Source organism: Gymnodraco acuticeps, unplaced genomic scaffold, assembly GCF_902827175.1.
Source record: "Gymnodraco acuticeps unplaced genomic scaffold, fGymAcu1.1, whole genome shotgun sequence".
Taxonomy (NCBI): Eukaryota; Metazoa; Chordata; class Actinopteri; order Perciformes; family Bathydraconidae; genus Gymnodraco; species Gymnodraco acuticeps.
The window spans coordinates 884,168-907,848 of NW_022990295.1; the positions used below are offsets into that span (position 1 = coordinate 884,168).

Genomic DNA, 23,681 nt, shown 5'->3' on the forward strand with positions numbered 1-23,681 from the left:
CCTCATTCCTTCAGTGCTTGGGTCCGAATGCTTCTCGTTTTGCGCCGTCCAGTTCAAAATGAAATCGCCGCCAACGTATGTCCACACTCGTGCCAGGACCGGGGGACGTGCATGACGTGCATCTTGTGCTGCATTCACTTGCACTCGGACATTAGAGACTTTCTCTCATAAATGTCCGATGAGCCACAACTTTTCTTTCAAAACAAAGCTGCCAACTGGGGTGGCAGCTGGGGTGGCAAGGCCTATTTTTAGGGTGTCAGTTGCCACCCCGGTAGGTGAAACTAGGCTACTAGCTACAGTACAGATGGAACTAGATGAGCTGTTAACTCTCGCTCTAAATTTTGTTTTTTTTAATTCTCGCTCTGACTTAGACAGGTTGAAAGAGACACACACATTTTTCCCTACCCGCATTCCGCGAAGACCCCGCCCTACTGTGCCTCTGATTCGCAGATTGTTTGGGGGGAAAAAACGCTGACTGGATGCTGAATGTGATTGGACCAAAGCGTTGACACACACAGGTGGAACACAGTGGAACAGTCAGACATGCAGAGCGCTGTTTGCAGTGGACATAGCGGAGAATTTTGACTCGTTGCGAATGCGTTGTGGCGATGTCTCACATATAATACAGAGAGATAATACATATGAAAACTATAATTTGCTCAGAGTCCGGAGACAGTGGTGGTTCGGTCCGGATCCGGACCAGAGTCCGTAGTTTGAGGATGCCTGCTGTAGGGAGTAAAACTCTAACACAGAAAATACCTGTCTATGCTGCCCCAGAACGCCTCGTTGGAGATTTCTCTTTTTCCATTTTTTTCTTCCTGGGTATAGTGACGTGCCCATACCCAAATGGACCAATCCGTGGAGCTGTTACGTTACGTCCGCAGAGCCGTTAGGTTACACACACACACACACACACACACTCACTCAATCTTTTCTCAGCTGCAGCTCCGCCGATTTCTCCTCCCTGAGACGACGGGACGCGGCGAGGCTGTGAGTCGGTGTGTGAGCACACACACAAACTCCCAGCCAGGGTGTGTGTGTGTGTGCTCGGGCTGGTTTCGGGCTGTGTCTCGCTGTCAGACAGCCACTGGGCTTATAGGGGGGGGGGGGCTTCAACAAGGCGTTTAGGACAGAGAGTGAATACACATATTATACAGAGATGCTGTTTGAGAAACCAATGTGATTTTGGAAAATTGCACAATATAAATCTATTTTAGTAGACCTCAACAATGGAATTATGATCATCAGACATGGCCATGTCATGGGACCTTTAAGAGTTTAAACTGAATAACAATCAGAACAGAAATACAACAAGAATTCATAAATAAGTGCTGAACTCTGTATAGATTGAACGCTTCATGTCGAACGCGTGACCACACCCAAAGATGTGATGTCATGGAAAAGGGGAATGGGCAGCGTATTTGTGTTGAGATATGTTTCTTTATTTAACATTTAGACCATGCTCTAATCTTTACAAATATATTGCAAGCAGCACTCCTAATGTAGTTAGTGATACAATTATAATTTGTATTAATGCCTAAATTATTACCAAGCCTTTTAGCGTCTTTCAGCTCATTGTTTTGGTTTTACATCTCGCAAAAGGCACTGTAATGGTTCGGACTGACAACAACAAAAAGGTATTTGGAGTAGGTTGAAGTGGTCAGAAAGATATCTCTAAAAATGTTTGTGCACGTGCAACTTAGCAACTGTCTGCCATATTTACTTTCTAACGTGATAATATGTTTATGGTGTGTTCATAGTTTGTTCTCATAGTTTTCTTTGATCAAATATCATGTTTTCAGATAGCTGCATTTTATAACTGTAGTAGTTGTAATGATAGCTGAGCACTAGTAAATACCTGTATACTAGGGGTGTAACGGTTCACAAACATTTCGGTTCGGTACGTACCTCGGTTTTTTGGTCACGGTTCGGTTCGGTACGTTTTCGGTACAGCAGAATTTTTTTTCACAAAACAAAACATATATATATATATTTTTATTATTATTATTAAACTGTGAATAATGTATTCACTCAAATAAATACAAAATATAATAAAATAAACATTAAGGTGCAGCATTTCGATGAACTGAAATAATCTGTATTTGAACTTTACTGTAGCCTACTAGTACTCACAAAACATAAACTATTAGTTTTGGGTTTTTAATTATTATTAAACTATGAATATTCACTCAAATAAATACAAAATATAATAAGATGAACATTAAGGTGCAGCATTTCGATGAACTGAAATAATCTGTATTTGAACTGTACTGTACTAGCACCTAAGCAGCCAGTTTGACATTAGGACTTGCTTGTCATTGTATTTTCATGTTTTTTTAAAGAAAAATTAACTTGTCCACATTGCTTGCCGAAAGGGCAGATCTGCTGGCACTAACAATGTCTCCTGATGTGGAGAAAACCCTCTCGCTAGGGACAGAGGTAGCAGATACAGCCAGGTAGCGCTTTGCTAACATGGCAACATAAGGATATTTGGTGTTTGTAATAGCTTTGGCTCGGTCTGATCTTTTTGCGAGTGGTGGAGGCTTAAATGCTAGTGGGAGTTGGGTTTGCACTTCAGTCTTTTTTCTTTTGGTACCGGTGATATTCACGTTCGGGTGATGCCTTTTCAAGAGTGTGCAAGTTTGATGTATTGCCAGCCGCGTAACCAATTTTAGTTGAACAATGCCGACAAACAGCTTTGGTTCAGTCCAGCTGTCTTTGTCCGTCATCCTTGTACGTAACTGCGAAACCAAAATGTTCCCAAACCGGAGACTTCAATGATGCTGGAGGATTTTCGAGCTCAACTTTATCTGCGTTCGCCATTAATTTTTGACAGTTCCTCAAATTACTGACTACATTTGAACGCATCCCTCTGACCAGCTCTCATAGTATGCCTCTCATCCAATGAAATGACTTGCTCGCTCTATGACGCGTTGAACCCAATGTGAGCAAATTACTCTGAATGCTGCGACGCAGCACCTGAGATTACTTCCAAAAAGTTATTCACGTTCTCAATTGTTTACGTTTAACGTTATATTCGTTCGGTACACTTCGGTACACACCTGTACCGAACCGAAGGGCCCGTACCGAATAATTTCGGTACGGGTACGTGTACCGTTACACCCCTACTGTATACAGATAATATATAAATGATAACAAATACAATAATATGTGTATGCACAAAATGATTCGACACAGTAGATCTTATGGAATTATGCCATGATGAAACAATTAGCTTTTTTTTAACTTTAATTTACATTTTATTGTTAACAGTTATCATTGGAACATATGGGTCACAGTTTATTTACATCACACACACACGCTTTTTACCATTGCTGCCCTCACGAGCAGATGCCGTGTCTCGCACAGCACACGTACTGTGCCACGTTATAATGGAATGTCATTCTTTACGCTTCTTGCAGCGTCACATGTGTACAGATGTGTCACTCCTCAGAGCAGGATGTGGTACTTGAGGGCACGGGGGACCCTGTTGATGACGAGGCGGCCATCGTAGCTGAGCGAGGCGAAGAGCCAGGGGTCTGCCGACGACCACTCTGCAGCATACACGCTGTCTTCATGCTCCTCGTAGGTAGACACCACACTGTCCTTCAGGGGCTCCTTACTCCTGAATCACACACAGAGGGATGAGCTATGACCACTGGCAGAGGAATTCTTCACATTTTCCCTCATACCACCAATGACGTTGAAATACCGAATGATAGCTAATAGTTAATCATTTTGCGTTCCTTTGTAATCATTTTTGCATGTATTTTTAGTCATTTCTGGTTGTTTTGCATCTGTTTGTGGTTGTTTTATATCACTTTTTTGTGATTGTAATTTAGCATCCCTGTGATTGCTTTGGATCTATTTTAAATCTTAGTTGTGTTTTTGTAGACATTTTCAGTCCACTTTGTTTGCATCTCATGAAGTCAATATTCATCTATTCTTATATGTTCATAATTTCTCTGTGGTCACTTTGTGGTCATTTTGGGTCACTTTAGAATTTGTTCTGTCTCCATGTGGTCCTTTTGGGGTTTTCTGTAGTTGTCATGTGTATGTTTTTTTATTGTATCCATTTAATTTCAGTCCTTAGGCGTCTCTTTGTGATTGTTTTGTGTCTTTTCAGGGACATTGTATTAGTCAGACCCCTGAGTCCTTTGGCCCCTGGGCTCAATAGGCCTGTTCAGTAATTCCTTCCCTGCTATCAGCACTAAAAGGAAGTGGTAATACATATACTCTTACAAACACAATACTTCTGTTTGTATCGGTTTATATCCTTCGAGTAGAGGGTGCCTAACACACACCAGTACCTGCTGAGGATCGGATAGTTTTGACTTTATTTCTCCCTGTCTTCAGTACACAAACATCAGCCTCCCCAGTGCCGAGACATTTCTCCCACTGCTTCAACAACGTGACTAAATACTAATACTATTTAGGAATTATGATCTAGCATTATTGCCATCCCAGATTTCTCCCAAACCCACTGCTGTACTATAAGTAGTCCTGAGGGAAAACAGTGACATATATACTTTGGATTTATTTCCCTCATAAACTGTTTCACACAGACAGTAGCTGCTCCCTCCGGCCAGCAGCCTAAAATAAAAACACTCTTAAGTGCTCTGCTCACATAGACTCATTGGGGGGGGGAAAGACAAGAGGGGATATGAGAGAGCACTTGACTGATGCTACAAAACGCTGGACTCTGCCTCAGTTAGCCTAAAGTATTGCAAGGTCATTAAGGATAATTTCAATAGACAGTTTGCCTAAAGAAACTATTGTACACTTCAATGAGATAACATTCATTTGTAGCTGAAAAAATAGTGACTCAGTTGTTGTTTAGGTACATATGCCTAAAGGTAATTCATGGAAAATGGGGATTCAAATCGAATCCACATCAAAAGTCCTACAATAAATCCCACTTTCATGAAGGAGAAAATGTTCAGTTATTGTTCAAACCTTTTAGGGTGATGTATTGCATTATACTGAGACTAAGCTTTTAAAAGAAGTGGACGTAATCTGGATTACTGTATGGGTCCAGTTTTTGCTAACCCTAACCCTAACCTGCAACAGCCTATATAAGGGATTATGTTTTAAACTTCCTAAAATATAAAAAAAAATCAACTCCATCTGTATGTAGATATAGTGAAGATCTGTTTGATTGAAAAACTCATTCCTTTAGTTTAGAGTGTTAAAACCCTATCCTCTTCTGTTTGGTAATATTGAAAAGTGTCACCATCTTTGAATTTCGTCTTATCTGTTAAAAGCTACCGTATAAAATCAGAATAGAGTCCCGGAGTCCTGTCTGTAGTGTCCAGGTACCGTGGAGTGGACACGTACCGTACACACAAGAGGGGTCAATAAGTATAGTGGAAGGGTTCAAACAAAGCTGAGTGCTGGTGATTAGGGAGAAGAGTTGATAATTGTGCGTGAGAGTCAGTCATTGAGTGTAAGAGCTGGTAGTCATAGGTAAGAGGCTGAATTAGACCAGAGCGGATGGAGGACTGTGGCAGAAGTAAAAGTACTGAATAGTAGCCACTAGGGATGTAACGATACCAAAAACTCACGGTACGATAATATCGCGATAAAAAGTCCACGGTACGATATTTATTGCGATATTGAAAAATAAAGGAAAAAAATGTGAATTTTCTTTGTAATTTTTTTTCTTTTTTTTTTTTACTTGAATTGTTTCTCTTTATTAAATAATAAATCTGATTCGTACAGCATTTTAGTAGGATAGTAGTATTTTAAAGTGTCAACAATATAATAATCAGACCCTGCAATAGAATAAATCAAGTTTCACTTTAGTTTTTCAAGTAACTCAACTCTAACTCACTCACTCACTCACTCAGCATCATCAAGGTTATCTTTTAGGAATATGAGCATGTCCACATTTCCAGGTAGAAGCATGGGATGTTTGGGAGTTTGCAATATCCCCTGCTGTGGAAAAAACTCTCTTGCTTGGTACTAATGTTGCTGGGACAGAGAGATATGCTTTGGCCATGGGTGACAGCAGTGGGTCAAACTGTGCATTGTCTCTCCACCACTTCAAAAACAATACAGTTTTTGCCAAGAAGGTGAGGCTTATTGACAGGGCGAGATATAAATATACTGTTGGTACTTGTCAATGTCTCTATGTACATGTAGCCCTGTAAATACGATGTCCTTTATTGTTATCTGTTGTTTTATGTACATGTTGTAACCTACTTGCTGCCATGTTGGACAGGTCTCCCTTGAAAAAGAGATTGATGATCTCAATGGGACCATCTGGTTGAATAAAGGTTTAAAAAAAAAAATTTTTGTAGGGCTGTCAGTCGATTAAAATAGTTAATCGCGATTAATCGCAAATTAATCGCACATTTTTTATCTGTTCTAAATGTACCTTAGAGGAATATTTTTCAAGTTTGTAATACTCTTATCAACATATGAGTGGACAAATATGCTTTATGCTAATGTTTATTATCATTTGAACAATGACAAATATCCATCCATCCATCTTCTCCCGCTTATCCGTGGTCGGGTCGCGGGGGTAGCAGTTCCAGCAGAGAGCCCCAAACTTTCTTTTCCCTGGCGACATCAACCAGCTCTGACTGGGGGATCCCAAGGCGCTCCCAGGCCAGCGAAGAGATATAATCCCTCCACCTGGTCCTAGGTCTACCCCTTGGTCTCTTCCCAACTGGACGTGCCTGGAACACCTCCCTAGGGAGGCGCCCAGGTGGCATCCTAACTAGGTGCCCGAACCACCTCAACTGGCTCCTTCGACGCGAAGGAGGAGCGGCTCAACTCCGAGTCCCTCCCTGATGACCGAACTTCTCACCTTATCCCTAAGGGAGACACCAGCCACCCTGCGGAGAAAACCCATCTCGGCCGCTTGTATCCGCGACAAATATTCTCATGAATATTAAACACAACAACCTCTGAACATTAAAAATATTCGCCTCAATTCAACCTGGAACCTCTCATACAATAATATGTGTGTGTGTGTGTGTGTGTGTGTGTGTGTGTGTGTATGTGTGTGTGTGTGTGTGTGTGTGTGTGTGTGTGTGTGTGTGTGTGTGTGTGTGTGTGTGTTGGATCGTTGGAGCTATGTGCAACTCAAGGCATATGCTCGAACGGGAGCAGCCTGGACGCTGCAATCATGTTGCGCACTATCCGTGCTGAGTGTGATGACTTTTCGTACAATGTCCCACTGTCTGGCTTCCTGCATAAAGTCAAGTGCTCGGCGCAGTTGTGGCGAAATGTCGCTCCTCTGTTTTCATTTAAACAGCTCCATATCCGTTAGCGCAGCTAGCTAGCACCAGATGCTAACAACAACAATGCACGTAAGGTCTCTCTCGCTCGCTCGGGCCACACATACACACACCCTCCCGGTCCTCCCAATAGCCAGTCGGTGCCTGCCGGTGAGCGTGGAATTGTGGTCTGCCACAAGCGGGCGGCAGGAGCAGGGCTGTCAGCATCAGCTTGTAGATGGTATTTTAAACTCGATGCGCTCTGAAACTACGGGGCGGCCGAGGACAAAAAATACACATGCGTTAATCGCGTTAAAATAATTAGTGGCGTTAATTTTTTTTTGCGTTAACGCGTTATTAACGCGTTAACTTGACAGCCCTAATATTTTGTCATTCTCACGACGGTATTGAGACATTTATTTACCGCGATATTCGATATATCGTTACATCCCTAGTAACCACTACAAAACCGCAGAATTGTTTTGACAGTAATATTTGTCACTGTTTTTTCCTCTCCACTTGGTCTTAAAGAGTGTGAAAGTAAAGGTTGAGGCAGTCAGCTCTAATCTTCAGGGCCCTAATACCAAATGAACAGTTAGAATACATGGTGTGTTTCTTTATATGCTGATATATCTCACTGTGTGTTTCATTAGGCTTGTGGCAGTGTAGAAATGAGAACGGTATATTTTACAAGAACAAAAAAAGATTATCGATGTGGTGGTGAAAGCTGTGCCTTAAAGGGGCCCTATTATCAGGGGTGCACATAACTTTTTTGCCCTGGTTCTCAAAGGAGCACCTGGAGATGTTGCTTGGTGCTCATCCTTAAAATGAAATAAACCGGAACTTTTGAGGGGGTCTTGACTTTATTTGCCAGACACACGGCACTGAACACACATGCAGAGGTGAACACAAGACAACATTAGCACGACCAGTAATCCTACAAGCTGCCATCACTACCCTCCTGACTGTTCTCCTCACTGTCTTCCTCTCTGTCAGACATGGTAGCTGATGATGTAGGCCTACTACTTCCTCTCTGGTTGAGTCTGCAATTAGCTACTTGCATCCACAAGTCAACAGCTGGGTTTGGGTCGAAAGTCTCTGTTGTCATCTTAGACAAGTGGATGTAATCAAATAAGTATGTGAACATAACCAATAGCCTACCATAGCCAATAACAAATTAATGTAACTTATTTTATTTGTGTTGTTCATTCATATCTTATTTTACCTTAACATTTATTTATTTATGCATTTTTTTTTTATCTCTCCAGTTTTAAAGGATATTTTTGGTAGCTAGCACGGCAGCTAGCACTGCACCAGATTCTAATAACAACAGCACTGGTACCGGTGCACCCTCCCTCGCTCACTCGCACTTTGGCTGTGAGCTGCGGGCGCCAGATAAGCCAACATCCCCCATTTTCATCACTTACAGCGCCCATCGTACAGGGCAAATGAAAGGTGGAACCGGGGTGAAAAGGGTGTTACATTTACTTAATTATGAATATTGTTACATCAAGGCCGAAAATTAGGATGAGCCCCAACGGTCCAAATGTTTTTTTCCCTCCCAGAACTGCCAGCGCAGCACCTCCCCAGATCTGGCGCCCTAGGCGAACATCTAGCCAGCGCTACGGGCCGGCCCTGAGTTCATATCATGGTTCATATGCAACTCGCAAATATCTCTCTTTCTCTCTCTCTCCCTTCCTCTCTCTCTCTCTCCCTTCCCCTCTCTCTCTCCCTTCCTCTCTCTCTCTCCCTTCCCCTCTCTCTCTCCCTTCCCCTCTCTCTCAATGTTGGTACGCAAATGCGCTTTGTTTCAAATGACCCGGTGCTCTTTTTTTGGCGGAGGTGCGCATGCGCACCTGCGCACCAGTTACGTGCAGCCCTGCCTATGCTCACTTTCAGGTTCATATTTATATTTTGTGCCTATACTGTGACATGTTTACATGATTAAATGTTCAGAATGTGGGTGTGTGGAAGAGAAACGTTGGGATTTGATTCTTTGAAGACCAGGAAAGGGAAAACCCCAAAAAGCATAATAGGGCCCCTTTAAACAGATAGTTTGGATGTATTATAGTTGGGATGTGTGAGGCACTTGTCCACATTCAGTGTATTAACTACATTTGTAAGGCAGAAAATAACACAAACAAACAAATTTGTCGAGGAATCAGACCACCCCACCTCAAAACATACAAACTAAACCTTTAACACAGCGATCCCACACCTATACTTCAAATGTGCTCCACATTATAAAATAGAATCAAAACTGAAAAAGGGGTATCAATGTCCAAATACTTTTACGAGGATGAGGGGAATTCATGGATCACACGGTAATAGGGAGATGCTCGGAGCAAGAAAAGTGTCATCTTGAAATAGACTGGCATTATGCATTTAAAAGAATTAATTCACAACCCTGTTAATGTGTATTAAGTGGGCCAATGAAGGATGGTTTATGCATGGTGATAAACATCAATAATTGGCAGTGGAGCTAATACTGTACTGCTCCATCTCAATTTATTTTCCTCCAGTGTGTTCAGTATTGAGGAATATGAACACGTTTACTGGAGCACCAATAACCAAGACACTTAGCGTAGCCTCCTCAAAGTTCAAGATGATAACAGTCAAGTGAGTTACAGTGGACAGTAAAAACCCAAATACTTATTAATACTCAGCCTGGAAAAACACAACTGATAGGGTAGCTACAAAAATAAAGCCCAATCTGTAATAAATGATTGGTTTAAGTCCCTATTTTACTATCTAAAAGCTAATTATTACGGAAGAAAAGCACTTATTATTGAATCTTAGATCACTTTACACTTGTGTTTATAATGCACAAGGCGTCATTACAGACATATTCTTAATGCTTTTAACGTCGAGTATCATGATACTTCCTTATTGCTGGTCACTCACTGACATGTAAATAATTAATTATAAACATACTTTGACATGTTATATGGATAAACCGCATATATTTATGCGTAATACAACATTTATAAGGGAAAAAAACTATTGGAGTTATAATTTGCTATGACTACAATATATGACAAAGAAAAATGAAGGTCATGTTTATTAAATATTGTGCATAATAAAACATTGTAAATGGTTATAATCATTCATAACAACTTTAAACAAGGTATATAAAGTATAATAAGTAGTGGAAATAATGTATTATAAGTTCATCTCCTATAACGCTTTAAGACACCATGCCAAAGTGACAACAGAGAGTAAATAAAGGTTAAAATAAAAAGTAAAAAAAACACATAAAGCCTTATAAATGCATTATAATTTCCTAAGAATATGCTTATGATGCATTATAGTAGGGCTGTGCAATTAATCGTATTTGAATCTCGATTACGATTTTGGCTTGCAACGATTACGAAAACAACGTAAATAAAACGATTATTATTTTTAATAAAAAAAAGTTCAGGGTAATCAACTGTTAAAAACATACTGTTCAAATTAAATTTGTTCAATAAATGGATGTTTTTAAAGTAAATAGATAATCGTTTTTAATAATCGTGATATCAATTATTGACCAAAAATAATCGTGATTATGATTTTTGCCATAATCGCACAGCCCTACATTATAGAGAAGACCTTCATATAAAGGGTTATTTAAAGGGGACCTATCATGCAAAATGCACTTTTTGACATCTTTTATACATACATATGTGTCGGGGAACTCACGCAGCGTCAGAAAATAAAACCCTCTCTCTTTTCCTCCATACCCAAATCTCTAAAATCGGGTGTACAACAAGCGGATACAGATTCCATCCGAACTGACGTCAAAATGGCGGCGGACCCACAGAAAGTTGCTATCAGAAACAATGCCTGACGTGTTGTGGACATCTTTGTTTACATTAGCAAGCCTTGATAACACTCAGAGCTAACCTGTACTGCTGTAGAGCACATGTGTTTAAAAAGCAGGAAATATAAAAAGAACTCACCTTGTGATAAACCTGCAAGAGAAAAAGCATTTGAGCTCCATACTAGTTCAGAAATAATCCTTGACGTGGCTTAAACAGGATGGCGTTTTATCACAACCAAATTTAACTTTATCTCCAGTAGAATTCTGATCAGGCATTAGCTCCGCCTCCTCTTATTTATTTTTTTCAAGCTAAAGACCCAAGATCCACGTTTCTCTAACAGGGCTGCAAAAGAGGGGTTTGAGCAGTATGAGGCATGGCTACAATGGGTGAACTGTTTAGTATTTTGAAAAAAAAACTTCACAGACATGTTTTATATAGGTATGGCCCTACAATATATGTTTCAAATATAGCATGATAGGTCCACTTTAAGAAAAATACCAATAAGGAAGTACTAAGATTCCTGACCTTATAAGATATATGAGTGCTTATGACTATTATACAGGAGTATACACCGATTATAAAGCATTATAACTATGTCTCTAATGTATTAAGGCATGGTCTCACTGCATTTCCTAAGTAGCCCCAGTTGCTCTTACTTGTCCTCCTGGTGGTTGTCCTCGCCATCGCTGAGCTCCTCGTCGTCCACCAAGTGTCCGAAAGGCTCCGAGGAGATGGACACCATGTTGGAGAGGATGAGGCGGCTGTCACTGCTGGCTGTCAACACCAGCTGGTCATGGCTGTGGTTGTAGCGCACGCTCCACACCCTGGGACGGAAAAAAACACCACACATGCATTCGATATTAAATAATGCAGTAATGTGGGGAGGTGCAGGACATTTTAGAGAGTCCAAGGGGATGTATGTATCTGCCATTGTTCCAAACTCTCCGCACAGGGTTAGGTTTATCCTAAAACCCTGACGCACCATTGTTCGTTGCATGCTCGGGTTGGATGGTCTGCCCTGATCATCCGTAGACAAAACCATTGGAACACCCTTATATATGAGGCTATTCTTAGTTCTCGTCCACCTTATTTGCAGACTACATCAAAGTAGGGTAACCTGTCAACTTTATTTTTGCTCACTGTCCCTAAAGTCACCAGGCTTGGGAAAGGGCATTCAGTTACGCTGCTCCAGAGAAGAACAAACCTCTGTCTGTAGATGCATTTTATCATGATGTTACTGATTGTGACCATATGTTCTTTATTATTGTTTTTAATTTCAGCCTGTTACTGTGCTGCTGACTATCTTGGCCAGTACTCTCATTGCTTTAATCTCATTGGGACTTTCCTTTAAATAAATCAATTGAAACAATCTTGCCCACACAAATCATGGAGACAATGCAACATTCTCATATTATGCCTTTTTGGGTGAATACTCCGATGCCAGTAATGAGGATTTGGCACATTTCAGTCTATATTTAGGCTTCCTGATCATAAACTCTCTGATCCTGGTTTGGTTTGTTGCTCAGTTCCGCTTTCTCCAATTCAATTCTCCCTCACCTCTCCCCTCTCATTTTTGTCCCCCTCTTTCAATTTTTCCGATTGTCACCACTGTCTCCCCCTTCGTGCTATTTTTCCTCCTCTCTTTCTTTCTCTTGTTGTGTTTCTCTATGTCTCTCTCCCTCTCTGTGAGCCCGGGGGACAGCTCACAGTGCGGTCCCACTCCCCTCACAGGGAGGGATTGAGGGATAACGGAGGCTGTTGACAGGAAATCAGCCTCGGCCACGCCGTTCCCTGCGCTCCCCCAATCCGATTCCCTGCTAAAAAATAGTCCCTAATACCCCCAACAGCCCCGAGGCCATATCCTGGCTGCGCTCTGAAAAAAATGAGAGCGCACAACCGACACAAACACACAAACGGAAACAAGCACACGTATATTCATCGCACTGGAGATAAGTGTTCACACAGGACAAATACACACAGGCGTATGCATATTATGCGTTATAGAAATGCTTGAATACACACAAACGCATGTAGCCACATATAGAGATAAAAAGAGAGTCCTTGCAAAAACACAGATAAGATGGCACACACACACACACACACACACACACACACACACACACACACACACACACACACACACACACACACACACACACACACACACACACACACACACACACACACACACACACACACACACACACACACACACACACACACACACACACACACACACACACACACACACACACACACACACACACACACACACACACACACACACACACACACACACATCTCCTATCTGAAAAGATCCTATCTTCAGCTATCTACAGTTATGGATATGTCTGCCAAGTATATCTTTCATTTGGAGATAACACCCCCCCTCGTGTGTGTGTGTGTGTGTGTGTGTGTGTGTGTGTGTGTGTGTGTGTGTGTGTCTACCTTTATCAGGTAAGGACTGGTGTGCTGCAGTAGCCCAGTTTGGCTCGCAGACACACTGATCATCTATTCAGCTCACACAGGAGAAGAGTCTCCAATGTACACACGCACCACCCACCCACCCCCCACACACACACACACACACACACACACACACACACACACACACACACACACACACACACACACACACACACACACACACACACACACACACACACACACACACACACACACACACACACACACCACACACACACACACACACACACACACACACACACACACACACACACACACACACACACACACACACACACCACACACACACACACACACACACACACACACACACACACACACACACACACACACACACACACACACACACACACACACACACACACTTCTGCAGTAAGCCATGTTCAGCTCTGAGCATCGCCTGAAGCCTCACAGAAGACTAGCCGGTGCAGGACTTAGGCTCTCCGTTCGACCCACAATGCAATCCTCACTGACATAATGAGTAGCAGCCTATTTAATTAGTAATTAGTGTATTACTACCTTTTATTGCACCAGCAGTAGTTAGGGCATTTCATTAGTTAGGAGATAAAGCCATTATTAAATCCAGAAACCAATCAACAGTGTGGCAAAGGAGTTATCATCATGTTTATCATTATTGTTGGTGAGTTTTACTGAACGTGCCTGAATTAGACTCCGATGGTGTTTAAAGACTTGTTCCCATTACACAAATACAGTATAATTATATTAGACACAGGATTACTTTTCCCCCAGACAGTTGTAAAATGTAATGATATGATATATTTATTTTCCAACTATTTCTGTAATATTATCTTGAATTGAATAACATTAAGATAAAACGTTATGTCCCCAACCCAGGTTTAGTGAGCTCTGAGGACACTTTGGAATTTGAAATACTATAATATGTAAACGCAATGTAAAATAAATGGTGTCTCCTAATGAAGAAATCTGAACAATGTTGATTTCCTGGTATATTTATGTGAAAGAAATCCCTCAAATCTGTCATATCCACTTAGCAAATGAGACTCACACCCAGTTTTTGCCACATCCAATTCTGAGGTTTCTCCACCCTAATACAATAGAACAGTTTATTTTAATAAAACATGAATTCGCCTCTTGTTTTTGCTTGTATTCTTTATCGTTGTACTTGTAAGTTTGACTTATATTCAAGAGAGATACATTGGTCAAAGGGGTAATAGAGGGGAAGACATTGCACTGAAATATTCTCAGGATCGAATCCCAGGCCCGTTGAAAATCGCAGTATTTGGCCGCTCCAGCTCTAACCACTGAGCTATCCTGCAGCCTGAATGATATGATAATTGGTCCTGGATTCACGCAATACAGTCAATAACTGCATCCAATGTAGAACAAGCCACGATACATTCAGGTCATACTATATATAATAACCCACCCCAACATGAGGTGACTGAAAATATATGTATCCAAGAAGCAAATACATTACATTAAAAGTGATGATTAAAAGATGACTCTTCATGGGACCTTGAACATTTTCAATCAACCCGTCCTGCAATATGCCCCAGAGAAAAACTGCCTTAAATTAGGGAAGCTAATTACATTGAATATTGGTATCAGATATTGACATTGGCCTAGAAGAGCTTGTACAAGGGTCCAAAGACTAACTGCCTGTAGTTCAAAAATGTCATACTTCATTCATCTCCACCCAAACATGGAAGCTAGTTACTGTAGTGTGACACTCAGGGAGCAGGACGGGTGCTCGCTAACACAGGGACTTGAACTCGGGTCATCAGGTTCAATGACACAGTACACTGTCTGATCCTATCTGGACCCCCACCCTATCCACCCACCAGTGAGAGTGCTCCTCCAGAGTCTTGACGGGCTCCTGGACGTTGCGGACGTCCCAGAACTTGACCTTGCAGTCGTCTCCGCAGCTGGACAGGTAGTACTGGCGGTTGGGGTTGAAGTCCAGGTCGCGCACCAGCTGGCCGTGGGCGTTCTCGATACAGTAGATCTGACTGGAGAGGGAGGAGAGGACACAGGTGATTAGAAACAAGGCAGACGACAGGAGGCATGGAGGGGAAGACAGATGAGAGAAAGAGAGAAGGGCATATGACAGAACAACAAGAGGGAGAGAATGATTCACAGGGTCAACACACACACACACACACACACACACACACACACACACACACACACACACACACACACACACACACACACACACACACACACACACACACACACACACACACACACACACACACACACACACACACACACACACACACACACACACACACACACACACACACACACACACACACACACACACACACACACACACACACACACACACACACACACACACACACACACACACACACACACACACACACACACACACACACACACACACACACACACACACACACACACACACACACACACACACAGCAGAACATTCCCAGGTTCAATCAAAGCCTCCTCTGTGTCTGTCAGCGAAGGCCAGGCTCAATAAAAGAAGCCGGCACTGGCGGTGGCAAATTATAAAGGCGAGCCTCATACTGTAAGCGCGCAGCCTTGAGTTCCTGCTAGAGTGAAGCTAACAGGAAGACATGACAGAGGAAGAGACGTTCTGCGTATTGTTCCACTTTACATCTTTCTGGCCAGCTCCTTTCATCTCCTATACTGTACGTTTTCCTCGGCTTAGCCTTGTCTTGTCTCCTTACATACAGTATACAGGAATATGTGGAAATATTGTTGCAACGTCTTTTGCAATCTCCTTGACCTTCCACCCGTTACTTTTCTTTATGTGCTGGTGTGAAGGTAGATAGTACAATCATTGCCACCATGCAAAAAAAACCTTTACCACCGTTTCTACCTGACAGTCATTAGACACAGATATATGATAGGGGATGGGACACATTTTATACTGGTTTTAATGGGGAAGTGTCTTCAATTGCATTTACATATAGAGCAAGTAGTTGCCCTCTACATGTCAATGTTAAATTATAAACAGTTTGATCAAGTGACGTCAACACACAGTGCATAAAGCATCTTTAGGACTGTATAACAGCAGCTTGTATGTTATATGAACAATCACATTTTTTGCGTAAGTCATGAAATGAATGAAACCCTCTTTGTGTGTACATGTACACAACACACACTTTGAAATTTGACCTCTGAATTTGACCAATCCCAGTACTAAAAGCATATAGAAAAGCTTCTATACTGTATGTGTGTGTATGTGTGTCAGGTTTAATAATGGTTGCGTTGCTGATTAAAGTAAGCTGCCTGTGCAGCCTGCTGAAACTGTTTTCTAACTTTAAGAAGGACGAAGCAAATCAAGCGGGTGTCAGAGAATAGAAACCAATTTGAATAAAATGCTAATAGTTAAATCTAGAGGTCTGCCTCTATCATAAATGCTACACGAGGCTGTAGAAAGTCTGCACTTGTTTTTCCTCTCCAGGCTAGCCTAACAAAGCTCAGCTTGGCACAGTTGTGTTCAGCGGAGTGGAAAGCCTCAGTGTTATGGCCCAGCTGGAAGCCAACAGCAGCTAGCCAGCTAGCTAGTCACCCTGCTGATCACGTTAGGCAATTAACATGCTAATTAAAAATCTCATTAAAATAAAGGAGGTATAAGAGAATGACCTCAGGCAGACCGCTGGGCTTCAATTAGGTCAAGACAACTCAGGGACTGTGTGACTCTGTCGGTGTGTGTGTGTGTGTGTGTGTGTGTGTGTGTGTGTGTGTGTGTGTTGTGACTGCCACTGGACCGTTTCGTTGGTGTTAGCATATGGAGCTTGACAGACAATGTCAAATATCTTCCACCAGCTTCCACTGAGAAAACACATTTTCAGCAAAGATTAAGCTACATGTCTGTTCTAAATGACTAACTCTGCATTAATGAGTTTACATAGATTTATATCTGGTTTGCAGTTATTAGCATGTCAATGCAACTTGATCCCTGGTTATAAGGCTTTTGTTATATGGATATGTCAGAGTTGCATACTTAATACCAACTTATGTGGTGCATTCTAGCTGAAAAAGGGACAGCATAAAATACCTATAATCACCTTTTTAAGGGTGTGTTTTAGCTCTTAGAGCCCAGGGATATTGCCATTTCATAAGAGCTGTGATTTTAATGTGGCATTAGCGTTCCAAGGTCATTGTTTAAATGAAGTCTGAACGTTAAAGTTTATTATTACTGTAAGTGTGTGTGAGGGTTTCCAAATGCAAGTTCATTTTAGCACTATTAAAAGGTCCCATGACATGGCCATTTCTACTGATCATAATTCCATTGTTGAGGTCTACTAGAATAGATTTACATTGTATTCACTCTGTCCTAAATGGCTTGTTGGAGCTCCTGCCCCCCCCCTCCCTGTGAGCCCACTGTGCTCTGATTGGTCAGCTCGCCCACTCTGTTCTGATGAGTCCACCACGTTACAGCTGAACATTAGTGATTATGTGTTACAATGGCGTTTGTTAGCAACCAGAAAATGACACCAGTAATGACAAACAGATGAGAATGTTGCGTGGGGTCTGGGTGCCGTGTTGGCGGGACGTTGAGGGGCTCGCTGCTCCGCCCTTTGAGGCTCGAGGAGCGGACAGTGTGAGCTGGATTACTGGTGTAGTTTCCTTGTTGCTGCGTGGGGTCTGCGAGACACCGCGGAACTCAGCCTGAGCACACACATACACTCACAGCCAGGCTGTTCGCCACAAAGTTCGCCACACACTCGCAGCCTGAGAAAAGATAAGGCTGAGTGAGTGAGCGTGTGTGTGTGAGGAGCTCCACGGATTGGTCCATTTGGACGTCGTTACGTCACTACGACCAGGAAGAAAAAAAGAAAAATGTCCAACGAGGCGTTCGTGGGCAGCATAGACAGGTCTTTTCTGTGTTAGAGTTTTACACGCTACAGGGTGTACTTTGAGGGTTTTTGACTCTGCAGACCATTTACATGCATAAAAAGCTACATAACACACAAGGGGACGGGTAATAACCGGAAAAGCATGACATGGGCCCTTTAAAGTTTGGGTAATATGACATTTTACACTGTGAGGTGATTTAAACAAATCTACCTACAATGGTCCAAATAGATATCAAAAAGAAAAAGGGCCATGCTTGTCTATCATACAATTTTGGTTAAAGTGGCAATATGTCGTCATTGAAAAAACTCCACTCAATAACACTAGAGTTGAGGGTATCTCATGTACAACTTCCATCAGTAACGTAGTAATGTAACACAATACTTATAGTAGTGTTTTTAGTATTATAACATTTACTATGTCAAGTAACAAGTAAACACTAACATAATTAGTTTATGGTTATCATTCATTTACACCAAGTCACTTCCGGCGATGATATCACTTTATTTATGTTGAACTCATCAATACAAAGTAGGAGGACAAGCATACAGAACAATAGGACATTGGTCAAAATAGATAAGGCTAGTCCATCATACAATTTCGGTTAAAGTGTTGATATGTCGTCATAGAAACAAATCCACGCTTTGCTGCCAGAAAAATGCACTTTATAGACGTACGCCTTTAGGCTATAAAATATCGCCCACCTCTGGATTCACAATACTTGAATTAACCACTACAAAACAACATTACCATTTTACAATTTATAATGTCACTATATTTAAAAATAAATTGTGAAAGTAATGCAAAACTTGTGTAAGACAGTAATATTGTAAAGACTTTTTGAAATTAAAGTAACCAGTTATATTTAACTTTATGTATACTTTCCCATTAACACATGCTTTATGGAATATGTTTTGCTTAAAACCTATAGTGCGAAATTGAATCTGACTTGGAACTTTTGGTGAACTTTAATTTCACTAAAAACAGTGTTATTTTGAGCAGGAGCACATGATTTATTTACAGCGCCCCCCCCCCCCCCCCTCTCCAGCGTGTGACTGAGGTAAAAGGCGTGACCCCGGGCTGTAGGGTGGCTGGTGTTCAACCCGACCCGCCGTGGAATGGGACACGCCCGGCGCGTGAAAAGGAAATGGAGCAGGAAATTGGGTTAGTTTCGCTCTTTCCCTCTCTGGTGTCTCTGAGCAATCCCCTCCACGCTGGCACACACTGGGACACACACACCCTGATGCATACACTCCCCCTGCCCCGCCAATAGTGGAGGGACCTGGGACTTTTTATAAGTGTGTGTTTGTGTTTGTATGAGGGCAGAGGATTAGAGCTGTGGCCGGCCTAAGCCACCAAACACACTCAATCTCAAGTCATCCAGTTGAGAGTGTGTGAGTGTGTGAGTGTGTGTGCTGGGGGGGTTGATGAGGGGACAGGAGACCTATTACACACACTGTTAGGCACACACAGATAAAAACATAAACTGGGGGAACACACTGGCTAAAATACTGTTATGTGTGTAAATACAGAAGAAGATTTAGGTGTGCAAGAGGGGAGCGACAAAGGTAGACAGACAAGCATGCACACACACACACACACACACACACACACACACACCCTCCTGGCTTAGCCTGGGTGATAAATCTCTCCACTGAGGGGATCGACTGGAACACAGACGCTCACAGTCGCACATAAATTCACACACACACACTTCTGTTTCTATGACAACTGCAGTGGGGAGGGAGGGGTGGAAAGAAAAATCGAAAGAGGAGAGCAATCATTTCATCGCTGATCAAAATTAAAGCTTGGCTTTGAGAGGGAGCTGGCAGAGAAAGAAAGATGGGAGGGAGAGAGGCAGGTAGAGGGAGGGAGGAAGAGTGGGGGAGAATCTTCACATGCAGATGAGTAAGGGATCATTACTTCAAGCAGCCTAAATGAAGGGGGGGGATTTGCTAACCATGATGGTTAGCAAAAAAGTTGTTTAGTGAAAAACTAGAAGTGTAAACCTAAGCCTACAACTGTGGTGTCTCGTCAAATGTGTTAGTTGTGTTTGTTTTATGTCTGTCATTTCATGTTTAGTCAGGTATTTATGTTACTTGCCTGTCTTGTCTGTCTATTTATGTCTGTCATCTCTAGTCAAGTCCCCGTGTTTCATGTCATTTCCCATTTCCTATTTTATTTTGTACTTACCTCTTGTCTTTCATTTCAGGCCCCGTTACTTCCTCCCTTTGTGTGTTTTCCCGCCATCGTCAGCGTCTGCCCCGCCCCTGATTGTTTCCACCTGTGCACTCACCTCATGTTTAAATAGTCCTTGTCTCCCTTTGTCTTGTGCCAGTTCGTCTTGTTTCAGCGTGCTTCACATGTCTAGGGACCCAGCGTGTTACCAGAGAGGAGAGTTTTGTTTGTTAGAAACCAAGAGCTTTATTTTGTCCTCGCAAGAGTGATCTTTTGTTTAAACTTTGTTTATTTTTCTCATTAAAAATGTAGTCGTTGCAATTGAGTCCAGTATTTTTGTACCTCGTCTAACAACAACACATGATATTGGATTTAGCACATGTCAGTGATACTGTAGCAGTATTAAAGTTATAAAATAAACAAATATCTCAATATGATACATTTGAGTCTTTTAACACATTTTCCTGACAATTATCGTCCAATCATAGCTTAGCAACTGTCCAACTTTGAATCTTCAAAAGTTGAGGCGCTATGTATGGTATGGGGCTGTTATTTTGATATACTAAACTTAAATGTTTTGTGACAGTATTCTTTGGTGTGCCAATTTAAAAGGACAACCCAACAAAGTTTCAAAATGTGTCACCTTTATAAAAGAAGTATTTTATTTCAAGCATTTTTCCAAACTTTAGAGTCCAACTCCTTTTTCCAACCGTGAAAACGCCATATTACATTGAAATGTTTTTAAGGATTTCCAGCACTTGGCAGGTACCCTGGTCCATATATTGTACAATATATGGTTGGATAACATTATTGTAGTAGCAGGCTATAGTTACAGGCTAACAAAAGCCCCATTCACAATTAGCAGATCAACTGTGTGTAAGCTAGCCATGCTATTTAGAAATAAAGCTAATGTCAGATTTGGACAAGTTTACATTCCAGCCGCCCAGCTAACAATACTCAAGCTATAGTTACATTTGTCAGACGTGTTAGTCCTCACCCTAGTTTAAACCTTTGTATTGTAATGTGAAAACTGAAACTATATATTACCTATGTCTCCAATCAAGTACCCACTAATTCAAAAATAACCCAAAAGTTCAAGAGGTTAGTCTGCCACCAGGCCACCATCATTGTAAACTTGACAGGCGTATAGCAACAGTATCTAAAAGAGGTGCGGTGCTTGCATCAAAAATCTACCGGTAATATTGTATTGTTTTGTTTTTATTCTTTGATTTCAAGGTTTGCATAAGGTCATGAATACACCATTATGAGATAAACACTGTGATGTCTGGTTCGTGTCTACTGGGAAGTTGGGGGGGGGGGGGGGGGGGCTTGGAGCACATGAAAAGGTTACAGATGATCAATTTGACCACAGCGGGGTTCAAAATGTCAGCCTCAGATTGACAGTGGCGTACGGACTACCACTATTTCAAAAACAGCTGGCATCTTTTGTTTTGGAATGTGATGTCGGATTATCCTGATACCCTTTTTGCACAATGGAGAGATATTTGAATATGTGAATAAAATATGATGGAAAAAAGGCTTTTGAATGATTGGCTTTACCTTGGGTACCCTATCATTATGGCACTGCAGAATCTGTTGAGAAGGTGCAATGAAAAGGCTGTGTTTTTGGCCATGAAGTGTGTGTGAGCCTCTGTTGTGTGACGAGCTCTGATGCTGTCTAGCACCAACAGACAACTGGCTTTTAACCTGGACTGTGAAGGAGCAAATAGCACCACTATCAATCATTCCACCTTCTTTTTACGCTCCTTCTCTTTCTTTATCGGCTCTTTCTCTGTTAGTCTCTCTCTCACACACATACACACCACAGGGGAGGTGTAGAGAGTCCATGCTTCACTGCAGCACTGCACTGCTTTTCAGTATGCACCCTGCAGTGCATGGTATGGCTGCAAGCATGACAGCTATTACACAGCTCTGAGTGTGTGTGTGTGTGTGTGTGTGTGTGTGTGTGTGTGTGTGTTGCCCCCTCACTGTGGACTGTCGATCCAAGAGGGAATTCTCACACACACACACACACACACACACACACACACACACACACACACACACACACACACACACACACACACACACACACACACACACACACACACACACACACACACACACACACACACACACACACACACACACACACACACACACACACACACACACACACACACACACACACACACACACACACACACACACACACACACACACACACACACCAAGCTGTATGCCCACTGGCTAGTACTACATGCCTGTTAGCTAGCCTAATATTATAAGGCTGGAAGCACCCCAGTGTGCCGGGAATGACACACAGTTGGTTCCCCAAAAACACAAGATTTTACTACAAAGACATTTCGAAGTTACTGACATAATTGCTGACATCATTTCATATTACACCCTAAATGTTGACAGTCTGATACCATTGTATCCGACTTGCGTTCCTCGATCATTTCTGATTCTTGTGAGCGTACAATACTTTTTTTGACAAAACAATATATATTTGTTGACACTAGCGAACATTAGCCACCATAAGCTACTGTTCATACCAGACCTAGTGCACCCTGATACCTCATTCACACCAACGGTGTTTCAGTGCCGGTTCGGAGCTGGAGCTTGAAAAGCACCGGGTTTTCCTGTTCACACCGCAGCGGAGCAGCCTCTTAGCTCCGGAATCCGGTACATTTCGAGCACCAAAAAAAAGTCCGGCCAGAGCAAAAGCACCGCATACGTCACGCTTACGTCGAGGCGGGGGCAGGGGCGGGATCAACTCCTGAACAACAACAAAAAGCCGGCGTTTTATCCAGTTTGTACACAACAATGGAGAAACGTAACAAGCAGCAGTGGTCCACTGAAGAGACCAGATACCTACTGGGAATCTGATCTTCCGAAGAGGTACAGAGGAAGCTGGAGCACAATCGGCCATTGTTGTTGTTGTCGGTGTCAGCTGTGAGGGGTTTCCGCGCGGTTTGGCTTTATGAAGCAGGCACGCAAACGGTTACGTCATGACGCAAACGATGACGCAATGACGCAGCACCAGTCGGACTCTGGGCGGTGTGAAAAGAGCCGGAGCTAAACCGAAGAACCGGTTCTGAACTTGAAAAGCTCTAGCACGGAGCTTGAACCGGAGTTGCGT

The 23,681-nt window shown here is 42.2% G+C and overlaps 1 protein-coding gene across 1 annotated transcript in view; it reads right to left on the minus strand.

The window, feature by feature from the left end:
* Positions 1–3,202: 3,202 nt before the first annotated feature.
* The window catches only part of eipr1 (EARP complex and GARP complex interacting protein 1), a 57,416-nt gene continuing 36,937 nt past the window's right edge, over positions 3,203–23,681 (minus strand). Inside the window, exons 7-9 of the mRNA XM_034222481.1 lie at positions 15,340–15,507; positions 11,686–11,853; positions 3,203–3,625 (exon numbers count right to left, since the gene is read on the minus strand). Coding sequence (XP_034078372.1) covers positions 3,451–3,625; positions 11,686–11,853; positions 15,340–15,507 — 511 coding nt within the window. The 3' untranslated portion in view covers positions 3,203–3,450. The remainder of the gene's footprint in view (positions 3,626–11,685; positions 11,854–15,339; positions 15,508–23,681) is intronic.